The sequence below is a fragment of the Thalia democratica genome, chromosome 6 (assembly GCF_965202585.1).
Source record: "Thalia democratica chromosome 6, ktThaDemo2.hap1.1, whole genome shotgun sequence".
Lineage (NCBI taxonomy): Eukaryota > Metazoa > Chordata > Thaliacea > Salpida > Salpidae > Thalia > Thalia democratica.
In genome coordinates, this window is record NC_139170.1 from 19,671,156 (window position 1) to 19,697,616 (window position 26,461).

Consider the following 26,461-nt stretch of genomic DNA (forward strand, 5'->3'; position numbering starts at 1 on the left):
ATGCTTTCGATAAATTTCTATATAGAATCCTTGGTCATATTTGCTAAAAGACAGAAAAAAAACAGATATTTCTGTGATAAGCAATTGAGATATTTTTCTCTTAAAAATACTCTATATTGCCTCAAGTACACAATTGAATTTTAAGAAAGAAACGCAGTTTTTTTGTGGTAAATTAAAAAAAAAGTTTTAATACTCAAAAGTTTTGAGTTTTTATTTATTTAATCTTAAACTGAAGAAAAAAAAAACCTAAAATACTATTTGTATAAAAGCTTTGAAGGATTTTTTAGCAATTTCTGTATGCCTTAATTATACATATAATTAAGTTTTATGAATTATTTTTCAACTCCAAAATAGCAAAAAATTGCTTCATTTAAGCTTATATTACTTTTAGTATACTTATAGCAGAATAGAAGCAAACCCAGTTTCTAAAAGAAGAAGCCAAGCTCTATTCAATTACATTAAACTCTTGGTTTATTGTTTTAGTCACGAAAATGGTCAATGGTCGCTTGCCAGCCCGCTGTGTACTATATACATTTTATTGAAATTTGCTTTGAAAATTTCAAGTTTCTATTTATTTAGTTCAATGACAGCTATGGTGGATAGAGATATATTTAAAATGTAGCATCAATCAAGTTGTTTTATATACAAAGTTTATTTTACTGTAAACTAATGAAAGAATTTACGAAAAATAAAAAATATACAAAAAATGGCAAAAAGCTCGATAGAATTGAAAATGACACTTCTTAAGCTGTGAAATCGAAATACGTTAACTATACAAAAATGCATTGTAAAATCAATGCAAACATAATAAAACTTCTGAAATACAAACTAAGTTTAGTGCAGTGATGTTTTAAATTATGAAAAATATTTAAAATAAAACAACTAAAGAAGAAAACAATTAAACTTGTGAAACTTGATTATTTAAAAATAATATTTAATGTAATTAATCACAAAAACGTGCAACAAGTGATCTTTTAAAATAATGTTATTTAATGAAGAAGTGTTTATTTAAAATAGATTTAAGATATATAAACTAATACAAAAATGCCAAACACAAAAAGTCTTTAACTTTTTTCAAAAAGCATTATCACTTTATTTAATTAGAAGTTCTACAAGATAGGTTCCTTTTAATAATTTTCCAAATGGAAAAAAAAATAATATCTAATGATCTATAAAAGCTCAGTATTTAATTAAGTAAGCTTTTTCCGGTTGCAACAAGAACGAAACCCTGATAATAATTAAATTTGATATAAAATAACAAACTCAACTGCAATATCCAAACAAACATTTTCCGTGATAAAATTTTTAGGGCAAGAACTTAAAAAAAAGTTCATTAGTAAAGACATGCAGCACTTTAAAACGCATAAATGACAACAATGAAATAGTAAAATGAGAGCAGCACAAATCCAAAATGGCCGGAATTAGTGCGATAATAGAGGGTTAATTTAAAAATTACAAAAGTCAAAGTTGTAAAGAATTATTATCAGTTATTCTTACTTGGATATGGTTTTTAAATAAAAAATAATTAGCGTTGATAAAACGAACATCATTAACTCCAGGTGAAATCCTCAATTATCTTAAAGCACCAAAATCAAATTGGATAAAACTTGGTCAACATCAAAAATGGATGTAAGTTCTGATGTATAATAAAAAGAAATTTTATTACACTTATATAAAATTTACCGAATGAATTTGACTTAAAAATTGTAAGAAAAATGTTAAACTCATAAATATGAAAAACCGCGTTTAATTCCACAACAAGACGCAAAACGAGCAATGAAAATTTAGAAAACTAATTCAGCATGACGACGCGTCTTCAAAACCATCGTTGGTAGGTGATTCCCCTGTTGTGAATTTTTGAGGAGGGATGATGGAGGTAGGAGTGCTGTTGGGAGTTTGTTGGAGGGAAGACTGCCTGCTCGGCAAGTTTCTGCTGCTGCGACGGGAATTGGGCCTCGGCGGTTTTGTGGGCGTCTTGCAAAGTATTCCCTGCTTTTCTGTTACATTTTTTAAGAACAATTATGCAAACAAATAATAAACTTCAAATTTATTTTACGTAATTTTAAAATTCATAAATTAAAACTTCTTTAACTGAATGGATTGTAACTAGTCTTACTAGCAAAAATTGTAATACATCTTACATCAAAAAATTGTAATACGATACTTTAGTGGTAAGTTATATGCAATTTAGTCTTTTAAATAAAACTTTGTTTCTATATAAAGTTTTTTTTCTTCTTTTTAAACTTAATTGTATATTGTATTAAATGAAAGTTACTTATTATGTAAACTTTACAAAAAACAAATAACTTTTAGATTCTAAAGGTATATCTTTGATTCACTTAAAGAAATTTTGACACATTACATCTTCTAAAATAAATATATTATGATAATGATAGATAAATCTGCTTAAGATTATGTTTAAAAAATTAAATTAAAAAAAAACGTTAAAGAATCTTATAAAATACTGTTAATATTATATAGATAACTTATTGTTTCCATGACAAAAATTGTAATAATTTATTATGACGTATTAACAATAAATAATTTTTTAATTTTATTTTTTTAAATAATTATTTTTTAAAATCGTTATCCATACAAAATTTGAAAAAGATTTACTAAGTGGATTTTGGCAATAGTTGAAATAGTAGTTCTTGCTAGCAGTTTTGATAGACAGGTTGTTAAAAAAACTCCAAGTTATCATAATGATGTCAAAAATGAATAAAAACGAGCAGTTATTGGAAGCAGGTGAAACTTGCAAGTCAAATGATTGTTTTCACTCCAGACTTACTCCACCTATGCAATTGAAACTAACCAGCAAACTTCCAAAACTAAAGTCTTATCTAAGCAAGCTTGAGATGAACAAACGGGTGAGAAACTCCATTTCGGAACGGGTTAGCTTCAGCAACGAGATTTTAAGTACCAGCTCCAAATACATCTCACAAAAAAAAGACAAGACAAAAAATGAAGTGATTAACATTTCACCATCATTGGAAGGTTCTCAGAAAAGAAGCGAAAAAACAAGACAGCTGTTGGGGACAATTAGTCAAGAGTCTAGCATTTCGCAATCTCAAGTCGAACAGAAAAGTAAAAAGTTAAAGACTATCTGTAGAAGGGATTCTGTATTGTTAGATGAAAGCAATGAAACTCACGATATGTCCATGGATCGAGTCAGCTCTAAAGACGAACACTCGGGTTTAAATTTTGATTACACCTTAAATAATCAACATTCACTCCATCAGTTTGATTCTGAAGTGAAACATACTGAAGTTTCACTGTCATTGGAAAGTTTTTACAGAAAAAACGAAAAAACAAGACCTATTTCAAAGACATTTGTCGAAGAGTCTAACATTTCGCAATCCCAAATAAGTACTCCAGCTAGAAGGAAAAAGATAAATAGAACAGCTGGTTCGAAAATTGAATACATACTTTTTGATAAAAGTAAAAACACTCTAAAAACAAAAAAGAATGTGATGCCAATCAGTCGAGTCAGTTCAAAAACTAAAAATTCAAATTCCAGTTTTGAAAGCTTACTCGAAGAAACCGAATCTGAAATGAGAGTAAAAAAGGTTAGACTTTCACCATCGCTGAAAAGTTTTTACAAAAAAAGTGGTGCAACAAGAAAGCTGTTGCGGACAATTAGCGAAGAGTCTAGTATATCGCAACCTCAGACAAATTCTTCGAATACAAAGAAAAACGTATCAAGTATTTCGAGTCGGAAGACTAAGCTATCGGTAAAAAATAAGAATGCTCCACAAATAAAAGACAACGTTTTGTGTGCAAATCAATACAGCTCAAAAAACGAAACGTTTAGTTTGAATTTCCAGCGTACTCCGCAGTACCAACATTTACTCCAAGAAGCCGAGTTAGAAATGAAAGAAAAAAATCTTAAAATTTCACCGTCACTTGATAGGTTTTACAAAAACAATGAAGCAACAAAAAAGCTGTTGCGGACAATCAGTCAAGAGTCGAGCATTTCACAGTCCCAAGTAGCTTCTTTACCTAGGGAAGGTAAAAAGAAACTAAATACAACTTCAAAAAGCGATTGTACATTTTCAGGATACAGCAACGACGCTTGCAGAAGAAGCAAGCATGTGGAATGCGATGACAGCTGGAAGCTAATCAAAGTCGTCAAAAAGAAGTACAAAGACGGAACTAAAAGAAGAGAGATTGTGATAGAGGAAGACAAGCTCAGCTTTGAACTTGAGTCGCTGGACAGTGAGGACGAGTGCAGCGAAAAGATGAGGAGAATTTCACGTTTGGACGCGTGCGTGGCCGAGGAAGAGAAGCGCGCTGCAGAGTGCCGGGGGCAGTTGAGCGTTGTTGCGAAACTGATGGAAAAGCAGATGTTTGCGAGACTGCAGGAGCAAAAACAGCTGGAAGACTTTTTAGCAGAGATGAAGAAGCAAAGAAACAAGCTGGCATGCGACCTGGGAAAAGTGCTTCGAAATGAAAGGCAAAAGAGAAGAGAAGACTCACGTCGCAATAAACGAATAAAGATTAAAAGCACAGTTGTGGAGTTGATTGGAGCTGGATTGATGACTGCAGCTGCTTTTGCTTTTAACTTTGTATAAACACTCTTTAAAATAATATATACGTTCTTTAAATTTTCTTCAAAATGAAAAAAAACAATAAATAGTTCAGTTTAAAAATTTCAAGTTTTGTTTATATCGAATATAAAACCTCGTGATGTTAAAATTTCGGTTTCAAAAAATGTACAAAGTACATAAGTATAAAAGCTAGCGGTGAACAATTAACAAAAACAACTTTAAAGTACCAGTCTCATAAAGTTTCAAAAGGAACCAAAAAGTAAAACAAAGGGAAGCAAAATTATCAATCTCCCTTAGTTATAGTATGTGAAAAAAGTAATTCGGGAACACTGGACTACTGCTTCGATTCTATATCTTGTAATACTTGAATAAAAGTTTGATACAAAGTAATTCATTTTATGGTGAATCTTTAAATTAAGAAAACACTAGATTGATTTGAAAACTTTAACAATTGCGTATAAACTACTAGTACTCTGTAATAAACTGATAATGTGCTTTGTTTAAAAAACACATTTACAATTATAGAAATTTCTAAAAGTTTATTTGAATAAAATAATTCAGTGATTGCGCAATAAGTACCTTTTTAAACTAATATTTGTAACATTAACTCGCAGTTAATTTAAATGTTAAACTTGATTAAAATACCATGTAAATGATGCTATATAATATTCCAAGAAAACTTTAACGAGAGTTAAATGTCCTACCTCAATAAACCAAAAATAATTATAAGAAAAAATTTTAAGAAAAAAGCTACACAAGTATATTCAGTATAAAAAATGACTTACTTTAAATTATACTCCCTAACTCAGCATAAAGTTTAATGTTTTATAAATCAAAACAAACAAATGCTTTATTAAAATTGCTAACCATTATAAGCTCTTGGTAGAAAGATATTTAAAATTTATAATGTATAAAAATTATTAGTAATTTTAGGGAAAACTTTTTTTTTATTTACTAAATTTTTGAATTACAAACAATTTATTACTCTTTTTATTCAAAAAACAGATGTGAAACGCACAATTTCAATTTACTTTAAATATAATTTTTCTATATAACTTAGCTGTAAAATAATGAAAGTAGATAGTCTAACTATTTTTGTGTTGTATAAAACTAATAAACGTTCATTCTATTATTCATTCATTTAAATAACATAATAAACTAAGTAATATCAAAGATCTAAGCAAGCATGGAAAAGTCTTAAAATATATTTTCGTAAGACGTAGAAGCTTTATTTGAATAGTAACATTTGTACAAGTTTTTATAGATAAAAAACTAATTACATATTGTAACTATTTTTATTCAGGTGTTTTTACTTATGTATGTTATAACCTTAAAAAACTTTGTAGAACTGTCTTTTTATTTATTGAAAGAGATAGCATTTGTCTAATAAAGTATTTAAGCACTGAAAACAGATTTTTAGTTTAAATTTTTTCTAGAGGAATTTTCTTTCAAATACTCAGATTGCAGGAGTTTCAACGTTCTCATGTAGCAATAAGTATTTTAAAAAACTATTTTTTGAAGTACTTAAAACCAGATGATATAAATTAAGGGCACAGGAAGGTCCACCTGGATTTTTAAAAGTTAATCTTATTTTGTAGAGTTTTATCTGAGCTATCAGACATTTTTTACCGCTTTACAAAATTCAAAGTAACTTTCGAGATATAAGCGATCAAAGTTAGTGACCTCAATAGAATCCTTATATAAGGCGCAAACCAAAAACGCGAAAAAAAACTATTTCATTAAAAATCTATCTTCTCCTTCATTTTTTGACTAATATTCTTCAAATTTTTACAGTAAGTCTACTACTATTGTTGAAATCGAATATGTGCATGAATTTTTTGTTTCTAAAAAAAAATATTTAAAAAACCACATATGTTTTATTTTTTTTCTATAACTTTTATTTTGAAATATTTCTAAAATTCCAACATTAAAAGTCTTTTAAACTATAAAAAAAATGCTTCCTGAGAATTTGAGGTTTTTATCTCAAAAATGAATATATTTTCAAGGAATTTTTTAATTTCTGAGAAATTGACAATGAAAAAAAAAAGCGGTCAATACGTTTGTATCGGAAACTTTTTATAAAAACTACAACATCACAAAAAATAACTAAAATTTTTATGTTCTATAAAAAGGCTTGTAGTTTATACTTTGGGCTTTCATATAAAAGCCAATGTTAGATTTTCTTTAAAAAAATCTTATACCCGCCTTTGCCATTAATCAGAAGATCTTACTTTAATTAAAGTTACACAAAAACAAAGTTATTCAATACTTTCTAAGAAATAAAAGCTTAGGAAAAAGTCTTTGCTAAGTCGAAAAGTGACTTAACTTATTTGTAATTAACATTTTTCTTACCTTGCGGCTTGTCACTGGTCCTCCTTAAACGAGCGCTATGTTGAATGACCTCTGTTCCCTGCCCTCCATCTGTGTGACGTCATAAAAGATAATAAATCACAGAAATTTATTAATAAACAGTTAACAGATCAAGTTGTTTTTAGTGAAAACGAGTCAAACGCATGCAAAAATAAGAATCATGCACTTGCGACCTGCTTTTGACTTAGACTCGTCTTTTAAACGGCAATTGGAAAAAAATATCGATTTATTACGGTTTGATTACATAACTTTGACTAAATAAGTAGCTGTTAAAAATCTTTGATTGAATTTTTTTCCAAACAACACTGTCTTAAGCTTTTTTGACAATAAACGAGAAAATAATTAGTTATTTTTGAAAAGCTTGAGAATGAAAAAAACTTAAATAAGCGTTTAACAAGTAATAAAGCTTTGACTGTCATGAAAATTATTTTATAATTATCTTAAAGTGTTGCACAATATTTGAATTTACTTAAAAACATCTATAAACAACAATATTTTAGTTGACTTCATGTTTTAAAACAGTGAATATCATACAGTTATTAATGTTACATACAGTAATATGTAACATCAATAATATACTTTTTTTTTAACCATTCAAGTATGTATAAAAATAACTTAATTAGTTTCATATACTTAATAAAAAAATATGAATTAAGCTAAAAAAAGTAAGAAAAGAGTTTTGATATAATTTTTTTCCAACAAAACTCTGATTGCTTATTATATAAACATTTTATGAAAAATTTGGCTCATTTGTAAAGTAAAGTTCATGCTTTAGTCTATCCTTAACAAAATTGTAAATTCATTTTTGGAGCAACAATGACGATTGAGTAGCTTGTTGGCATACAAACCGTTGTTAGTCAATGAATTGTCCACAGACCATGCCGTGTTCATAATGGTACCATAGCAACGTCTCGACAGCTCAGTTGGTAACTTCTGTTGCCGCGAGTGAACACAAAATGAACCAATCACAAGCAAGGTAATCAACATGCAAAGTTTTTTTTAGTTAGTTTTTTTTTAATTAGTGTTAAGGTTATAACAAACAAAAATTTGTTTTCAAAGACTTTATAAAATACATCATACTTGTAAGATAGTTTTCAAATTAACTTAATTGTATTATTTTTTTTTTAATAAAAAAACGTTAAATACACTTAAACAAATTTAAATTAAAGATTTTTGTTTTAGACTTAAGTTCTTTAAAGACTACTAAGTTTTGTTATACCGTACTTAAATAATTAAAAGTGAAACATAAAAGCGAACCGCATTCATAAGTTTATTTTTTTAAATTGTGATTTATAATTCTTATAACTAAGTGAAAACCATGGCCAGCCGTAAAAATACAATATGAAAATGGTTAAATTAGTTTTAATATATATAGTTTTTTTTGTAAATTATTAAACATATTATCTTTATATACCTCATTATTAAAAAAATATATATTAAAAAAAAATTTATTACTCATGCTATTTTTGTTTGTTTGAAATGAAAATAAAACAAAAAATTTAAAATATGTTTTTATAAAAGGTAGTTTGTAAATTTAAAATTATTATTTCTAAAAAAAATAAGCAATAGTCTATAACAAATTGGAAAAAATCGCTTAAAAATTATGTCTACCGTTAAAATAAACATGCATTTATTCTAGCTCAATTAAAAAATCCATTTGTAAATTGTTGTTAGTTCAGTGTCATAGCAACTACAAACCTTCTTTTCCTCTGAATCAGTCGAACCCTTTGGCGAAGACTGGTCACTTTTATTAGGGTCGCCGGGTGTCGTTGTTGCGTCATCTTGCAGGGTGAAATGAACTTCCGAACTGTCAGTTGGCGCTTTTGACGACGATGGCGTAATATTTTCACTTGTGACGTCATCACTAGTCGGATGAGTCGGGTTGACCTCGTTGGCGGGTTGTGAGAATGGCGTAGTTGGAGGGTCTTGGTTGAAACCTGCGCGGTCACACAAAGTTTATTAAAAACATACAATAGTCAAAGCTAACCAGCTTTAGTAACATAAGCATACAAGCCAACAGAAACAAAAAAATATCATTTTACAGCTAGCTAAACTAAGTTGGATTGCAGAAAATTATGTTTAAGGTACCTTTAATTATGAAAGAAACTTTAAAACTGTTTTGTTTTATGAACTATTGCAAAAAAAAACTTTATAAAATAGACTACACTAATTTTAATTTTTTTAATACGCATATGTTAAGTTGAAACTTTTATTTTGCATTTAGATTCATAAAAAAATATTTAATCTATTTTTTGTACAAAACAGTTTAAAGGCACAATAAAATTATTATTAGGTTATTTATTTTTTAGTATTGTTTCTTTAACTTTCAAATTATGAAGCTGCCTTTCATTTGCAAATTTAATTTCCACAAATAAGTTAATAAAACAAGTACTTTATTAAGTAAATCTTTAATCAATAATATACGTCAAAGATCAACAGAAGCTGGTTTATTTTCAAAACATAATTAAATTTCAATAACAATTTTTGTTAATGTACGTAAATTGCTCTGAACTAATAAATTTAATTATAAATTTCAGTAAGTATGACGTTTGAAAAAGTTGAACTTTTACTTGATCGTATAAATCAACTGATGCTATACTTTAAATTATGTTTAATTCAGTATTACATTGCTTAAAATAAGTAAACCTGCTTTGAAAATTTTAGTTTGAAATTTAATTTGAATTGAATATATATCAAACTTAAATTGAATTCCTTTTACACAAACATCTTTATACTAAGTCATAGAAAATTGTTACAAAAAAATCGAATTAACTTTGTTCAATATATATTTTGCATTAAAAAAAATATAATAGTTTAATAACACTTCCAAAAAATACCTGAAAAATAGCTAGTTTGTTTATAAGAAAAACCATTACATAACATTAAATATTTTGGTTTAAAACTGCGCATTAATAAATCTTGCGTTAAAAGCTTAAAAAATAAAAATTTTCAGCAATAATATCAATAAAGGGATATTATTGCAGTGTTACATAACACAATAATAAAACTCTGTAAGATATAAATAAAACCATTATAAAAATCTATATACGATAACTGTTAAAAAAATTTTACACATAAGCAAAACAAATCTCTATGTTTTATTTGTGGCAAAATGATAATTATTGATAAAACATAGAGTGTAAATAGACAGTAAATAAGCGTTGCGGCTAATAACATAAGGAAAACATTCAATTGTAAATAATTTATGATTCGCTACGTCACTCGAGCAGCAAGCCGAGATCTACGTCATAATGAAATGATAGTGACGTACCTTGCATGCAATTAAACCGTGGCTGCGCTTGTTTTTGTTACTACGGCAAGTCCGGTTATTTATAGTTTTTAAATACGTCGAGTTGTAGCTTTTTGTGTTTCGCTTCCAACCAAAAAGTAATACTTATTAAATAATTCTTGCAAAATTTTGCAAATATTTTGGGTATAACAAACATAAGAACATACAGTTTTACATCACGCAAGACTTTTAGTATATCAAATTTATGCATAAAAATTGAGTAGCATTTTGACAAAGTCCGATATGTGGACAAAAAGCTGTTACAAAGTGATACAGTTGAAATAAAACTATTCACCCTTAACAACATGTTTACTAAGTAAGATAAAAGTATAGATGCTTAAGTTCGTTACTTTTTTATTAATAAACACAACTTTTCTGTACTGTTTTCATTCCATTGAGAGTAAGATTTTTTTTTTGTAAAAACTGATATTGTACTATTTATTTCTTACTTCATAAGCTATTAGATACAACAGATTATACAAGTGATGGTAATTGATTTTTTAATTGTATATATGAAAACAATTTAGTTATTTACATACCATTATCAAAAATTTTGAATAATTTTTTTTCAGTTAAAAATTTTTAAACCACTTTACAAAAAGCTCATACAACATTGTTTAATTTAAAAACTCTCAGCTTAAGATAAACTGTTCAGTGATTTTAAGTTTATTTATAGTTTATTTTGACTGACGAGCAATGGTAGTAATACCACTGCAAAAATCTAGTTTTGAAATAAAATTAAAATCGCTGAATCGTTTATATAGTTGAAAGGTAAATAAAAACAATTGTTTTTTTTTCAACAAGTAAAAATAGTTCTAAAATTAGTTAATACCGAATATATAATTGTACTTTTAAAACTTGATTAAGAAAAACTATATTTCATGATATCAGGGCGGCCACTGGTTTTTGGCAAATTTTCTCAAGGTTTTCAAAATTTATTCCAGTTTATTGAAAGTACATCTTTTTTTAAACCATTTTTAGTAGTAAATTTATTTTATATTAGAAAGGTGTCTTTTGATAGATTTAAACTAATTTAACGATAAATTATTACTATTACCAGGGTGGCCAAATGTTTTCGATAAATTTCTTACAGATGTTTTTATATACTTATTTTTGGTTCTTTTTGTAGTTTAAAATTATTTTTAAAGTAAATAACTGTTTTAAACAGTATAAAATCATTGAAAAAATACTGTAAGTGTGTTTTTAATTAAAAAAACTCATGATGACTAAAAACTTTCATCTATATGACAAATTCTTTGTGTCGCATCGAAATTTCACTACTTAACGTGTAAAAATTGTTTAAAATTCCCGGTTTTCAGTTTTTTTTTGTTTAAAATTCCAGGTTTTTCTATTTTTTTTTTTAAAGTTCATCAATACCAGGTTTTTCCAGCCTAAATTGTCAAATTCAAAGTTTTTCCAAGATTCCTGTTTTGTGGCACTCCTGATGATATATAAAACACTATAACAGTAGACAAATGAATATCAGTACAACCACCCTAACAGTAAACAGCGTGCATTAAACATAAAACAAATAAGAAAACATATTTAATCATACAGACACACTCACCACAATAGGGGAAAATGACCCCTGCAGTGTGCGTCAACGTACCGAATATGAAGTCTTTGTGGTGCAACAAAGTCTCAACTATGCGAGATTGAAAAGGAATTTCCACCAACTGCATCAGCGAGTCAGTTCCATTACTACTGAATTTTGTGTTGTTTGGTTACTAGCAAAATACAATTTAGTTTATTGCGCTCTAAAGAAAATTTGTTTGTACTACAAAATAACTGGTGAGCTTGTCTTTAACATAACTTATATCAATAACAACTTTTTGATATATATTTCAAAAAAACATAAATATTGTATGCTTCGTTCAATTAGATAATTAAAATAAACTTATTACAACCTAGTCTGAGCTCTCATGAGTGTCGGACCAAAAACTACTGACAAATTACTTTCCGTCATTTTGTTTTCCTTTGAAAATGTAGCCACTCTGAAAAGTTATTACTGGTATGTAGAAGGTTGAAATTTTTAAAGATACTGATTAATAAATTATTAAGAAGATAAATTCATTGGCTTTTTATTTATACCAAATTTCTTTGTTCATGTCAATTAAATTATTTAATTAAAATGTGAAAAATATATCATGAATAAACTAAAATATTTGTAAATTTTAAATATATATTTTTGTATACGTGAAACTTTAAGGTCTGTTATATATTTTACGCAACAATTATGACTTATAACAATAAATACCGCAAGAAAAACATTGCACTCAACTTAAATCTAATTCAGATCAATTAAGTAAAAAAGTTGTATATATGAAGTAAATTTAATTTTACTTACATTCATTCAACTAACCTTGTTAAATGAGATACAATGTATTGCAATGTATTTCTGTTGGCAGTGGGCAGCTTGTTTATATTTTCTCTGATTTTGAACAAAACAGCATCAAATTTGTCTGCATTGTGAGATTGGGAAACTTCTTTACCTTCCTTGCGAAGTTTTTCGGCCGTTTCATTTGAGTCCGTTATCAAACTTTGGTATTCCTATATAAAAAATAGTGTCTATTACAGTAAAGGTGAAGATAAAATACCATAATTAAACAGTAAATAAGGTTAATAAGTAAAAAGGTTTAAACTCCTGATAACAAACATAACAAATTATTAAAACTTTTAGGAAGTATTCAAAAACCTTTCCAATTTTAAGAAAAGAGTCGTACAAGCTAAACATCATGAGAGGTTCGGGCAATTGACGTAGGAAATACTTCATCACTCCGCTGACGTCATGATGCGATGCCGTTGTCAGGTCAACACGATCGGGCGAAATGTCCATTTGTGCGCAAATTTTCTCTATTCGCCCTTTCACCCCATTCACTCGGTATATTCCCTTAAATAAAAAGTAAAATAAATATCTTAATTTCAGTTTTTGATGTTTTAACTATGCTATTTATGCTCTCAATTACTACCAAAAAGTTTATACATCTATCTTTGATAAAAATAAGACAACTTGAAAAATTTAATTGCTTTAAAATTTTATGTTAGAAATATTTTTGGATATTTCTCGGTTTTAACTAATTTTAAAGTAAAATCTACCTTTTAAAAACTCATTCTTAATTAATTTAAAAACTAATTTAACTAATTCTAAAACATTCACATACTTAGTAGTTTTTTAATAACAGTACCTAAGGAGATATAAAGCTTAAAGTACTTAGGATTTCTGTAAGCTCAAATCACCTTTGTTGACAGCGCATTGTTGTCAATACAAGCAACGCATCTTTTGACCAACAGCGGAATTCCGTCAGGACTTCCTTGGCTAGCCTGGGAAAATGGAATACCGAAAAATAATGGCTTGTGGCTTTTGCGATTCTGCAAATGAATATGAATGTTATAAATATGCAGTCATAACTGTTTTCTTAAATTAAATGCAATAATATCTAAAAAATAAATACCCTACCCAATTTAGTTACATTAAAACCGCATAAATATGTCTGAAAACTAAGCTTTTTTTGTCTATAAAAATATTTAGTAAAGACTATAATAGATGATTGGTAAAATTCTACAGGGAGCAGCACCGACAGATGTAGTCAACTGAAAAATAAAAACAGACTCTAGTAATGGGCAAAAATTCATTTAGTTAAACTTAATGTATAGATTAATTTAAGAATTTTTAAAAAATACAAAAACAGTTTAAAACTTAATTAAATGTACAAAATTAGAAGCTAGAAAACGAAAGCTTAAAAAAAACTTTCATAATACATCTGCATTTTGCTTCACTAATGCATATTGCAAAACTTGGGCAATCTATGTTGTTAATCATCATAAAAGTGAAAACAGTAAACGCGAGTTAATAAGTAACAAACAACACTTGGTACTAAATCAACAATATCAGCGTAAATATAAACATAAACTTAAAACGTGACTGTAGCAAAAAATTTCAAGCAGTCACAAGTTATTTTTCGTGTGCGAAATTTATCTTTTTTATTACTTATCGCCGCCACATTAAAACAACACAGCTCAAAGTATTTGCTGTTGCTGATAAGAAAAATCTAAGAAGCTGCTTTTCAAGTGGTAAGTTTCTAAATGTTCTTACTTATCTAAACTTTTATAACCCAAACTACTTCAAAAAGTCTTATATATACTTTGAACAATTGAAACTTAAACAAATTCTTTAAATGCAAACAAAAAATCGCAAATGGTAGGCATATCAACTGTGTTTGTTTTTTAACGTTTTAATAAAACTTTGTTTTATATTATAAAAAGAGATAATAATATTGCATACTATATTTAAAATATTTTTAAAAACAGACAACTTCATGTTAAGCAAGTGTTAAAATAATTTCTATATGAAAAATATCTGAAATTCTAAGTAATAAACATTATGAAAGCTAAAACCAAATACAAAGTAAACGTGTTATTAAACATCAAATAACTTGATTAATTGAAAAAATGAAGTTTATAAAAAACTCAGTTTAATTTAACAACTAGTAAAAAATAAATGGCTTTGAGAAATATGCAGTCGATCTACTATATTACGTAATGAAAAAGCAACTAACGTTTATCATATCTTTTTGAGCTTTGAACGAAAAACACATCGATTTTTAAACAAAACAAAGCCTTGTATGACTAAAATGTTTACTTTTGAACAGTTTAGTCTAACTACTTGTAAAACATATAAGAAACAGCATTATTTGAAAAAAACTTTAGTTTAAAACTCTAAATGAAACAATAAAAACTTTCTGGAATGCAAAGTATGCCCGGTATTAAAACTACATGAACAAACTTTTAATTTATAAAACACCTAAAACCTACGCTGCTCATAACTTGTTGAATAAACTTCATAAGAAACTAAATGAAATAAAAGAAACAAAAAACAAAAAATGAGCATACAAAAAAAAATAGAACGAAATGAGACAAATATAACCTACCATGAGCATTCCCTTCATCTTTTTAGTGAGGTTTTGCTTAGAAGCCCGTTTGTTAATTACTGGCGACGACTCTGGCGTAAAACCTGCGAAAAAATAACTAATTAATCAAATCGATCTGTTTCGTTGCTCAACAGGCAATTAACCAGTGTTACGTCACAGACAAATCGCGCTACTCACCTGTGGCGGATTCGCTCGGCACGTTGAGGTGCGATTCTCCTGCTGCAGCGTTCAACGGGTCTTCGGAGGATATGGAGTCGTCGATGGAGGAGTGACGGATCGGAGGCGGCGAAAGGTCGTCATGACTCATCACAGAGTCTGTGTCCGATGTCAGACCTTTGTTGTTATAACATCGTAATAATTAACAACTTTTTAAATTAAGGTAGAAGGAAAATTGTATTTTATTTACGATTCTGAAATGGTCTAAAACAAGTATGGAAAATTATATCAACTTGAAGCTATTTTCATATCACAAAATTAAAATTATTTTAAAGTAGATTGAAATTCTGAGAAAATACTTCCGTTATTTTAACTTAATGACGTAGGTTTAATATACCTAGGTCAAGGCTAAATCTTCTTTTTTCATTGTCATACATTGAATTAATTTTAAATGTATACAATGTTGTCGAAAACAATATCATTTAGCACCAGCATGGTTCTTTAACAATATTTATCACTTTATTCAAATAAATACTGCTAAAATGCATTTATAGACTTATTTAAACAAAACTTTTTGATAAAATTAGTATTTAAAAAAACTAAAATTCTATACTTGTTTATTATATCTATGCGTAAATTAAGTTTTAAATGGCTTTAATATGACAATAAAGTAATTTTTTGTTCGTAACTAAAACATATGTTGTTAAATATATATTTAAATAAAAACATACGTTGTAACACTTCTTCTACAACATAAAAAATAACACAACAACTTTTAAAAGTTTAACAAAAAATTGAAAAAAAAAAGATAACTAGTTAAATAATCAATAACTTTTGAAATAACTATACACTGAGTTTAAATACTATTTTTGTATTTTATTGACAGTAATTAAATATTTCAAATTTTTACCATATTCCGTAAGTAAATTTAGTTACTTAAAAATACTAAATTTTAGTCAATTCTAACCTGATAACTTGGTTAAATTCTAATTTTAATTTTTTTTTTCTCTGAAATTTTCAAATCACTAGTTTAAATGCTTGTTCCTAACTATAAAATGGCATAGCAGACTATATATAAACTTTTGACCCATCTTTTAATTACAATTTAAATTGCAAGGACAACTATTATTTTAAAGGGAAGCTACCCAAAAAAAATTAACAAACCGTCGTGTGAAAAAGGCTCGAACTTGTAAGTAGTCTTCTGGCTCAACTGAGGAGAGTTGGACAGCTTGCTCTTCTCCAGGTTGATGAAATCTCGATACTGCTGACCTGGCTCGTAGTCCTTGGCAGAGTGATTGAGAGCTTGGTACAAGACAGGTTGGGGCTGGTACAACTCCTGGTGCATCTGCAGGTAATTGGTGGTTGCCGCCTTGATGGCCTGGTCGCACGCAATACTTTGCAGTTTCAACTTTTGCAAAAGTGTTGTCTGTGGTATTTAGAGCAATATTAAGCTGGAGTATTTCTACTTTCATACATATTAAACTTTTAAGGCTTAAAAATATTTAAATGTTAAACTAGATATATATGAATGTGTATACTAATTTCATGCAACATTTGTCAATTTAGTTTAGTTGTTCAAATATACTGGTTACTTACTTTTGCATGACTATTTTTTTATAAAACCACAGTTTGCATTTATTAATTATTCTCTTTAACTTAAAATAATTAAAGTTGTTCAACAAAATTAATAAATATTTAGTATAAATACATTAAAATATTTATCCTAGTTGTTTGCGTTTAACATTAATAATAATAATATCTTTAGTTTGACATTTTAACAATATCAAGTAATAAAATGATTATACATTTTAAAAAGCTTATCTTTAATAACAAAAGAAACTGATACACTTAAAAAGCTTAAGTTTAGCTGGGCTTAAGTTTATGCTTTAAATTAACAATTTAATTTTATGTTTCAATAAATTGTATAAAATTAAGTACACGATTTCAATGCTAATCGTAATGAACAACACGATCTTGTTAAGGCGGATGTTTTGGTTGCTTTACCGATATCAAACACGGAAATAACACAACATTTTAGTTGATTTATTTACATTTATATGAAAAGTAAACAGAACAAGAACTCAAAGTTCAAAAGCGAGGCTCGGTACTTAGCTAAAAAAAATGCAAATTTTCCGAAGTTAATGCAATTTGTGAAAGTAATATTAAAAAACATTTGTAGTAAAAACATGCAAATTTTTCATGTGAAACTACTAACTTTCAGACATTCCAGCTCTTCAACTCTCTTGTTAGCTTCATTTATCGCTGATTTGTAGCTTGCTTCTGCGTTTCGAGCCTGAAAGTAATGTTTAAATTTTCTAATCCGTAACAAAATTAACTGATAGAAAGATACTTAACAGGAATTTTTGTAATATTTTCAAAAATAATAACGAGATATGTTTTTATAACATGATGTTTTTGATAACAATTTTACACTTCTTAAGTTTAGATTTAAATGAACTTACAATAAATTAAACAATTAAAACACATTTATTTATTTAAAAAATAAAAATAAATAACTGATTAAATGTTATTTTAATACGTAACTACTACATGACCAAAATATTATTTAATTGATAAGGTATGATGATATATAAAATTTTAGTACGAAACCTAAAAACTTAAAGATCCAAGTGACAATAACAGTTATGATAGCAAGAAAAACAATTTAAATTTGTGCTTATAACAACACAACAACTCGGCCTATAATTGTTTTGTTTGTATAAAGCAGAGTTAAGTACACTAAATTTGATTATAGCATAAACAAGTAGGATTACAATAAATCATAATTTAAAATCTTTCACTGTGAATTTCAAGTGACTTTGAATTTTTATAATAAACAAAGAAAAACTTCTCATATATTATGCTAAAACTAGACTTGTTATAGTTTTTGGAGAACTATTACATTGATAATAATATTGAATTAATAATAAAAAAGGTTCAGAAGATAAATCAAACACTAAAAGAAGTATCGCTTATAATCATTTTCTAAAAAAAATATACGATATTTGTTAAAGTGAAACTTATACAGGCGTTTGGATAAAATAAAAATGTAGAAATTAAAAAAATAACAAGTAAAAATTTATCTGAACTTAACATTACTAAAAGAAAATACATTATTCTTTGAAGCATGGAAGAATTTATTACTTGATTTTATTTAAAACTATATTAAAGTTTCGGCCTAATTTTTACAATTGTAAAAAGCATAAAATATATAAAAAGAATTTAAAAACATTAATAACTTAGTTAAAATAGATTAATAGTTTATAATAGTATATAAGTTGATGAAAACCGAAGTTGCAAGATAAACATGATTAAAAGATGCAAAGTTAGTAGTAGTTTTTTAAGGTTTGGATTTAAACCTTGAATTGAGCAAGTTTTTTTAAATTTAAATGTGTTCGTGAGTTTGGTTATAAACAAAACTCAAGTTCAAATACAAAAAAGCAAACAGAGCTTGGAAATTCAAAATACAAAACACATTTGCTGAAAAAATTTGCTTTTGTGAATGTGATATAGACTTAATTAGAAATTAGACAGAAAATATTTAAAGTATTTTAAAAAATCAATATCAACGTATTTAGTACATAAAAAAATTGGAAAGTTATTTCTTTTTTATATTACTACTGCATTATTTATGCGAACATATGATCATCTAAAAGGTTAGAAATACAAAGGAAATTCATAAATTTAAAAAGAAAAGTTATCAAATGTGTGAATTAACATTAGGGCAGAAGCCAGCTTTAACGACAAATTAACAATTACTTCATTTTTGTACCAATTATTGCTTTTGGTTTGAAATTTACCCTATTAATAAAGTATATTATCTATATATTTAATCTAATACAATGAGAATTTAACATTTTTCTATTTATTTTTCCTTATTACCTTAACTATTGATTCTTCTTCCTTTTGCCTTTTCCTCTCGGCCTTTCCTGCCGCAGTAGTTGTTCCCAGGTAATTTTGAAAGGACATGGTAGCAGAGCCTGCTCCAGCGCTACTTTTATTCCCTGCTTTCGAAGCTGCATCTCTCGCCTTGTACATTTCCTGCATTCTACTGATGTAAGCAGTTTTGCAATTCTTTAAACTTTTGATCGCTTCGTCCTGTTAGGTTTGTGGTTTATCAAATATATCTTTTTTGATTAACCGTATAAACACATCTAAATCTAATAGAAAAAGTTCAGTATAGCTAGCGATAGTTTTTATAAATATCAAATGATCAAAAAAGTAATTAAAACTGTTTCTAAAAAACTAAATTAGCGTTAGTTTGAATTGTTTTTTGTGCTAAATTATAATTTTCTAAAGAATTTAAAGTAGGGGTTGACAACGTTAAGCCATACTAAGAAGAAATTTCTACCTGCTACTTGTTATTTTGGTTAAAAACTACATGTTTAAAAAAATTCATAGTGTACTTTTTTATAACAAATAATTTGAAATGTACTCTAAATTTGTTTGAAGTACAACTGTTTTTAAAATATCTTCCAAAAAAAATGAACTTTTAGAGTTTTTATTTTATAATTTTTTTATTACAAATCTGAAATTAGGCAGTCTGCAAATATTTCTAAAAAATTCCAGGGCGTAAAATTTTTTTTTGAGTAAATCTGGTCCATCGACTAAAAGTTTGGCCTAATACAAAATCAGCATGAAAAAGAGCATTCAAAAACTGAAGCAAATTATTAAAAAGTATGTTTTTGTAATTTGATTGATAAATCTTGGTGAAATGTAAAAACAAACTTATATTTAGTGGAAAAAAATCATTTTAGTTTCAAACTAAATTACTTTGATTAACAAATTGAAAAAATTAATAAGAAATTAACATCACTTATAAGAAAAACTAATGAGACACAATGAGAAACAAAACAATTTTTATTCACCGTCTTTCTTTTTTCTTTGAGCCAGCAGTTACTGCTTTCTTTACAAATTCGCTCATAATCATTTTTTCTTGCTTTCAAGGGCTCCACAAACATCTGAAGCAGAACCCTTTCTTGGTACAAAACAATCGAGTTGCTAGCAAATTCCCTGTCCTGTTGCAATTTTTTTAATTGACATGTTTTAAAGCAGTTTTATATATTAAAATCAATAGTGTATTTTAAACATTCTAACTGATTCGATTTAAATTTTTAACAAACATAGCTTGATATGTAAATAGGTTGCCTGTAAATAAATAAACAACTTAGTACAGCATTTTTTATTTTGTGATGCAATTATTTATTTTATTACAAACAATTAATCACAAAATCTAAGAAATATAAATTTATTTCAACGAGTTCTAATACATTACAGAGAATTGATCAAATTATAAATATCCAAAATAAACAACAAAGACAATTTTTAAAACTAGATTCAATTAAAACAACACTTTTTAATATAAAATAACAAAATTTAAGTAACTGACTAATACAACTCAGAAATTAAGCTGCATATAATAACCATTTAACTATATTATTGAAACAAAATGTTATTGTATTACGAAAACTTTTTGTTAAGATATTGTCGATAACTATTATTAAAAGTTAATTAAACAAAAAGTTTATAAAATGTCTAAAAATCAATTATATAAAATTAGAGTAAAAATTTTTTTTTCGTGTAAACTTTATATTTCTTTAATTTTTAACAAAGTTATTAAGTATTAGTAATTAATTTAGTTTAGATATAAACTGTTATGTATTTTCTTTCAAAAAACAGTCATCACACTCACATTGTCAATGGCAGTGCAGTAAACAGATTGAAAAGGTAGATAACTATGATCAGTTAGCTTCTGCTTGAAATCCGATGTAATTTTCATGAGACTGTTGGCGTGCTGAACCTCTGCGAAACGAAAGTTATATCATTTGTAATTTAAATAACAAGCTTGCAAATTACAGAGTTGCAAAGAACACAACCACTTTACACTCAAAATCGATAAGTAAAACATATCAACAAGAAAACATTGGTTTTATCTACAACAAAGGTATTTTACTAGCTACAACTTTTATATCAACTTTAGCAAATCTAATAACTTTATTTATTTATTTATTTTTCAGCTCAAGCCGGAAAAGTTAAATGCTAGTTTGATTGCGAAAACTATTTAATAAAAAAGCTCCTATAACAAAATCGAATAAAAGTTAATACACAGTAATATAGTTTAAAATTATAGCTGATGTAAGCTTAAATTCGAAGTAAACTTGAAACTTTTTTTTACCATATCTATTAAAAAATGTATTAAAAAAAAAACACAAGTTATAGATACAGTAAACAGTAGAAAAAATAGTCGTTGTTACTTTTCAAGCAGTTTGTATAGTAAAAGTTTTTTTAGAAAAAAAAAGAATAACAGAGAATAAAAAAGTAGTCATTTCTTTTTGGTAAGCTTAAACTTTGAAAAAAAAAAACTAGCACTAAATGAGTAAAAATTACTAATAAAAAAACCTAGTTTTGCTTTGTTTTTAGCGTAATTTAGCAAGTCAGACATGTAATTTTTAAGGACTTTTGCACGTTCCAAAGCAATTTCCATGCCATCATTAACATTGTTCAATACATTGTCATCATCACTGACCAACATCATTACTTCTTCTGAAAATTTACAGAAATTAAGGCAGTTTGTTCACTTAAGCTGTTTTACTTGGTATTTAACAGTGTGACATACGAGCTCAACTCACTTCCAAATGGAAAAGCTCGTTAAATTTAATTTAAGAAAATACATTTCTACACTTGAATGTATAAACCTTACTATATAACTAATTTGTTGTTATTTGCTAACATTTAGAAATTAATAATTTGTAAGTGACTTCTTTTAATAGTTATATGTTTTAATAAAAAAACGTATTTTTAATGATGCATAGTTTATTGTATTGAATATTGATCTCGGATTGAAAATTACATTTAAGTTCGATAAATTGCCATATAATGCAGTAACTGCTGGGTAATTTATTTAAAAGTTGCATCGAATTTCAATTGAGTAAAGAGAAAATTGTTGAAGTTCTAAATAAAGAACTAATTAAATACATCTTTTACCTAAAAAAATATCAAAAATTAACTGGAAATTCCTACGAAAATCTTTATTAACTTTTTATATTCTAATAATTTACATTATATACGTTGTACGCCTAAAATTTTGCTTAAGAGAGTGTAAAAACATTACAGTTTTTATTTAAAAACTCGTGGTAAAATTATTAAGTTATGAAATGAATTAACTTGGGAATTACAAATAACTACTATGCGAATATTTTATTTTATTTACCAATTTATTTTAAAACAAATACTTTATTAAATTAATGCATTTGGCATTATGACTCTATTTTATAGTATTTAAAAAGTATTTAAATTAAAAACAACTTCATAAAAAATTACTTGGTACTTTCTATTTACAAAAAACTTAAATAAGTTTTTTATTTTTATAATTTAATATTTTTATATATATTTTTTTAATATTCAAGTATACTAACGTGTTGTTAATGAATTTAAAACATTGTTTTGAAGAAAAATAAATCATTTTAATCTATTGACTAAATTGCCCTTTAAATCTATGCATAAGAGTAAAATGTTCAAACTGTACAACAAAAAGTTTTCAAAAACTAAATTAACACACCATTAGAAACACTAGGAGAGCTATATGTATGATCATTTATGTTTGCTTGTGACAAGTCTTCGCTGGATTGAGACTGCATCTGCAAAATATTTAAAATTTAAACATTGTTATAAAGAATTTATTTATGTAAAAACTAACCATTGTATCCACAACTTGATAAGGATCACCAGTTAAACATTCTGAAACGCTGTAAGGTATAAGTTTATATTTTTATTACAATCGTTTTAAATAAAAAAAAAAAAACTTTTTTTAACTACGCAGTTATCTTTACAATTGTTGATCATAATATAACTAAAGCAAGCAGTAATTATGTTAACAACATTAACGATTTTAAGAGAACAAAAACAAAGGTTTTTGCTTTAAATACTTTACTATATTACAAAAATAAATTTCATTCTATTCTTAAAAAAAAACAAAATCATTAAATAAGTTGTATTTAAGCTTAGATCTAGCTTTTTAAGATTTTTTAATAGACTATATTAAAAACATTTAGTGATAGATTAATCTACATAAAATAATACCTGTTACTGAAAGACATTGCTAGACTATTCATGGCTCGAAATATTTCAGGTGATACTTCAGATTCAGTATCTTCGTAGTCAAAGTCTAAAAGATTTTTTTTAAGAAACATGAATAAAAACTTAACGTTATAATTTAAAGTTTTAAACCTACTTTAATACTATTAAGAAAATAAAAAACACATCTTAAAATTTCTTAAAATCTAATCATAATAAATATAGTACAAATGTCAAGCAATAAAAAAAAGTTCGAACTGGTTGTGGCTATAATGAATGTTTACAAAGCTATTTATAATTACTTAAAAATAAAACATACCTATTTGTGGATTAAACTTTTTTAATCAAAAAAAAATTTGAATTTCTATATTGGGTAAAAAATATAATTGAAATCGTATCTTCAAAAAAGATTGAGAAACAAAAATATAAGTTCAATTTCTACAAAACTCATTGGTTTCTATGAAAATTTCATTGTGTTTATACAATAAACTAGATCATAAAAATCAAATTTCAGAACATAATTTAAAAACCAATGAAAGTATAGCAAACCACGTTTACATAAAATTAAATACACTTAAACATTTAATACAAACATCTATTAGATAGATTTTTGTAATTTTGATGATCCAAGATCATTTAACTATGTATTATATGATTCAGTAAAAATGTTAAACTTATACGCACAAAACTATAACAAAACTAAGTAGAACTGAGTACTCTTTGAGAGTATATTGCTTTATCATATAAAATAAAACAAACTTTTAACATGTTGTATAAGTGTGGTGGCACTGCTCAGAACATCTTCTGATTTCAGCTCTTTATCATACTTGTCTACAACTTGCTTTAAAACGCTAAGAAGTTCTCCTAGGTGCTTGTGAGCCTTCACTAACCAAACTTCACCATGAACTAAAAGTAAACGAAATTATTAATATTTAAGCTTAGATTTTTAAAAAACACATTTTATGTATAAAAGCCATAGTTTACAAAGAAAACTAAATAATCATCATGTACCAAATTTCTATTTTCAAAAAACAAATTATTAAACTTTCACTACAAAAAATTCATACAAGTAAAACGAACCTCCTTTGTAGTGTAGAAAAACATTTTTCAATGCACTAAGAGCTTCAGAAAAATTTCTTACATCGTGAGTCAGTTTTAGAACTCCATCTTGGCTGCTCAACAAGCTATCACTCATTTTTAGAGCTTTAAATTAAAGTATTATTATATTTACTGATAAACTGGCAATATATAAAATTAGGATACAGATAGTACCAACCAACACCAAATAATTGAAAACAAAATACACTAAAACTTTAACAAAAAACTAACTGAAAGTAAAAATAACTTTTCCATATTGTATTTAAAAACTTATTTAATTGTGAATTTATTTAATAAACAATGTTTCAATCGATTAACAATTAATATTGATCAGATCTAGAGTTATAATAAATATATTATTCAAATAGAATTCTATTGAATTTCCATATATTGAAATACTATTAAGTGTATTTAAATGTTATTATTCTAATTGGACAACATATATATTATAACTGAGGATCTCATTAATATTAATTATAAACTTGTAATTCTTCTTTTTGATGCAAGTTAAAAACTTTGATTTTTACTTTAAAATTAACCTAAGGTATGCAAGTTGTATTTATAACAATAGCAACTATATCTGTAGTACTTATTTTGTTAAAAATAATGATATTTTTATCACTACGGAATAACTGAAATAAAACTTTGTAGAACTATATTTTAATGAATTAGCACAGGAAATGTTATAAATTTTAAAAAACTAAACACTTATAAAAAAGGTTCTATTACTCAACAAACTGTTTTTATTTGTCTTTTATTAAAAAAAGTTTAAACAAATAACATTTCACACACTAAATAGTTTTATACAAGTACTAACTATTAGTGATAAAACTTACATATTTTAGAAACACACTATAATTAGAATATTAAATAGATTATTTATTTAATATTTATAATTTAAAAAAACTTACATCTGTATTCAACATCCATTGCTGATTAATCCATTAAAGATAAAGTATACATAGTTTTAAGCTTTGAAATTTTTTAAATATCTTTTCAAACCAACCAGTAAAAAAAGTTAAAAGGAAGGAGAAAAATCAGGATGGCCACTGGTTTTTTATAAATTTCTTTGAGGTTTCCTGAATTTCTTTTAGGTTTCTGAAAGTACACATTTTTTGGTCTATTTTCAGTTGAAATTAAGTTTAAATCAAAAAACTGTGTTAAACAGTATAATAACACTGAAAAGATATTGTAAAGATACTTTAAGTGTGTTTCTTAATAAAAAAATGCTGATGGTGACTATTTTTCTTAATTTTTATGGTATATTTTTTGTGTCAAATCTAAACTTTGCTACTATATACGTAAAAACTATTTCAAATTCCATACTTTTCCAGTTATTTTTTTTCTCAAATTCTAGGTTTTTTTTAGCCTAAAATTTCAAATTCCAGGTTTTTCCAGAATTTCAGGTTTAATGGCCACCCTTTAAAATGTTAATTAATATTTAACTTTAATTATATAATGTAATAAAATGTATTAAAACTAGAATTATATAAATGCATTAAAAACAAAATTATAACAAAATGATCATTAACAAAATCTTAACATTTGAATTTAGGAATAAGGAACTTAGCAGCTTTATTTAAAACAGAACTAACCCAAATTAAACTTTTAAGCACAATAATTAATGTTTTAATACTGTTTGATTACAGTCTTAATTTAAAAATCACAAAATTAAATCAAAATTTTTGATCAACTGTAGTTTAAAAAATTTTATTCTGATAGATAAATTTTATGATAAATTAGAACATAATTTCTTTTAATACTCAAGCTTTTGATACTGTTGTTTATTTTTAAAGATTTTCCAGATATTACAGTTTTTATAAAACCTAAAACTTGTAAACTGGTATCCCTTTTTTAACAATTTAATTTTATCAATTGTTTTTATCAAAATAACCTAAATAGACTCAAAAAAGGTAACAAATATACTACATACTTCTTGTAATTCTAAGCATAAAACTACAAAAATATTTTATGTACAATTAATAAATGTTACTTTTATT

General features: G+C 26.4%; 1 protein-coding gene across 5 annotated transcripts; it reads right to left on the minus strand.

Annotated features, from left to right (window-relative positions):
* Nucleotides 1-952: 952 nt before the first annotated feature.
* On the minus strand, nucleotides 953-25,500 carry LOC145837758 (rho GTPase-activating protein 45-like). 5 transcript variants are annotated; one of them, XM_082945198.1, is made up of 23 exons: nucleotides 25,373-25,500; nucleotides 24,444-24,566; nucleotides 24,123-24,269; nucleotides 23,370-23,454; nucleotides 22,987-23,035; nucleotides 22,849-22,927; nucleotides 21,690-21,833; nucleotides 20,983-21,092; nucleotides 20,159-20,308; nucleotides 19,173-19,388; nucleotides 17,506-17,583; nucleotides 16,455-16,716; nucleotides 15,312-15,467; nucleotides 15,135-15,217; nucleotides 13,444-13,575; nucleotides 12,902-13,096; nucleotides 12,569-12,756; nucleotides 12,114-12,200; nucleotides 11,816-11,907; nucleotides 8,616-8,854; nucleotides 7,766-7,850; nucleotides 6,900-6,968; nucleotides 953-1,997 (listed from the first exon to the last, which is right to left on the minus strand). In XM_082945198.1, exons 1-23 carry the CDS (start codon nucleotides 25,389-25,391, stop codon nucleotides 1,798-1,800), a joined length of 2,988 nt encoding a protein of 995 aa, XP_082801324.1. In that variant the 5' UTR covers nucleotides 25,392-25,500; the 3' UTR covers nucleotides 953-1,797. The 5 variants fall into 5 exon arrangements, with proteins under 5 accessions (XP_082801324.1, XP_082801323.1, XP_082801322.1 ...); XM_082945197.1 differs by having other exon boundaries at nucleotides 11,816-11,910; XM_082945196.1 differs by having other exon boundaries at nucleotides 955-1,997; nucleotides 11,774-11,907.
* Nucleotides 25,501-26,461: the final 961 nt, after the last annotated feature.

Coding starts and splice junctions, on each gene's coding strand:
- LOC145837758 (XM_082945195.1), bottom strand. Junction 23,036..23,369: donor GCAATGTCTTTCAGTAACAG/GTATTATTTTAT, acceptor TATACCTTACAG/CGTTTCAGAATGTTTAACTG. Junction 1,998..6,899: donor GACCAGTGACAAGCCGCAAG/GTAAGAAAAATG, acceptor AAAATGTAACAG/AAAAGCAGGGAATACTTTGC.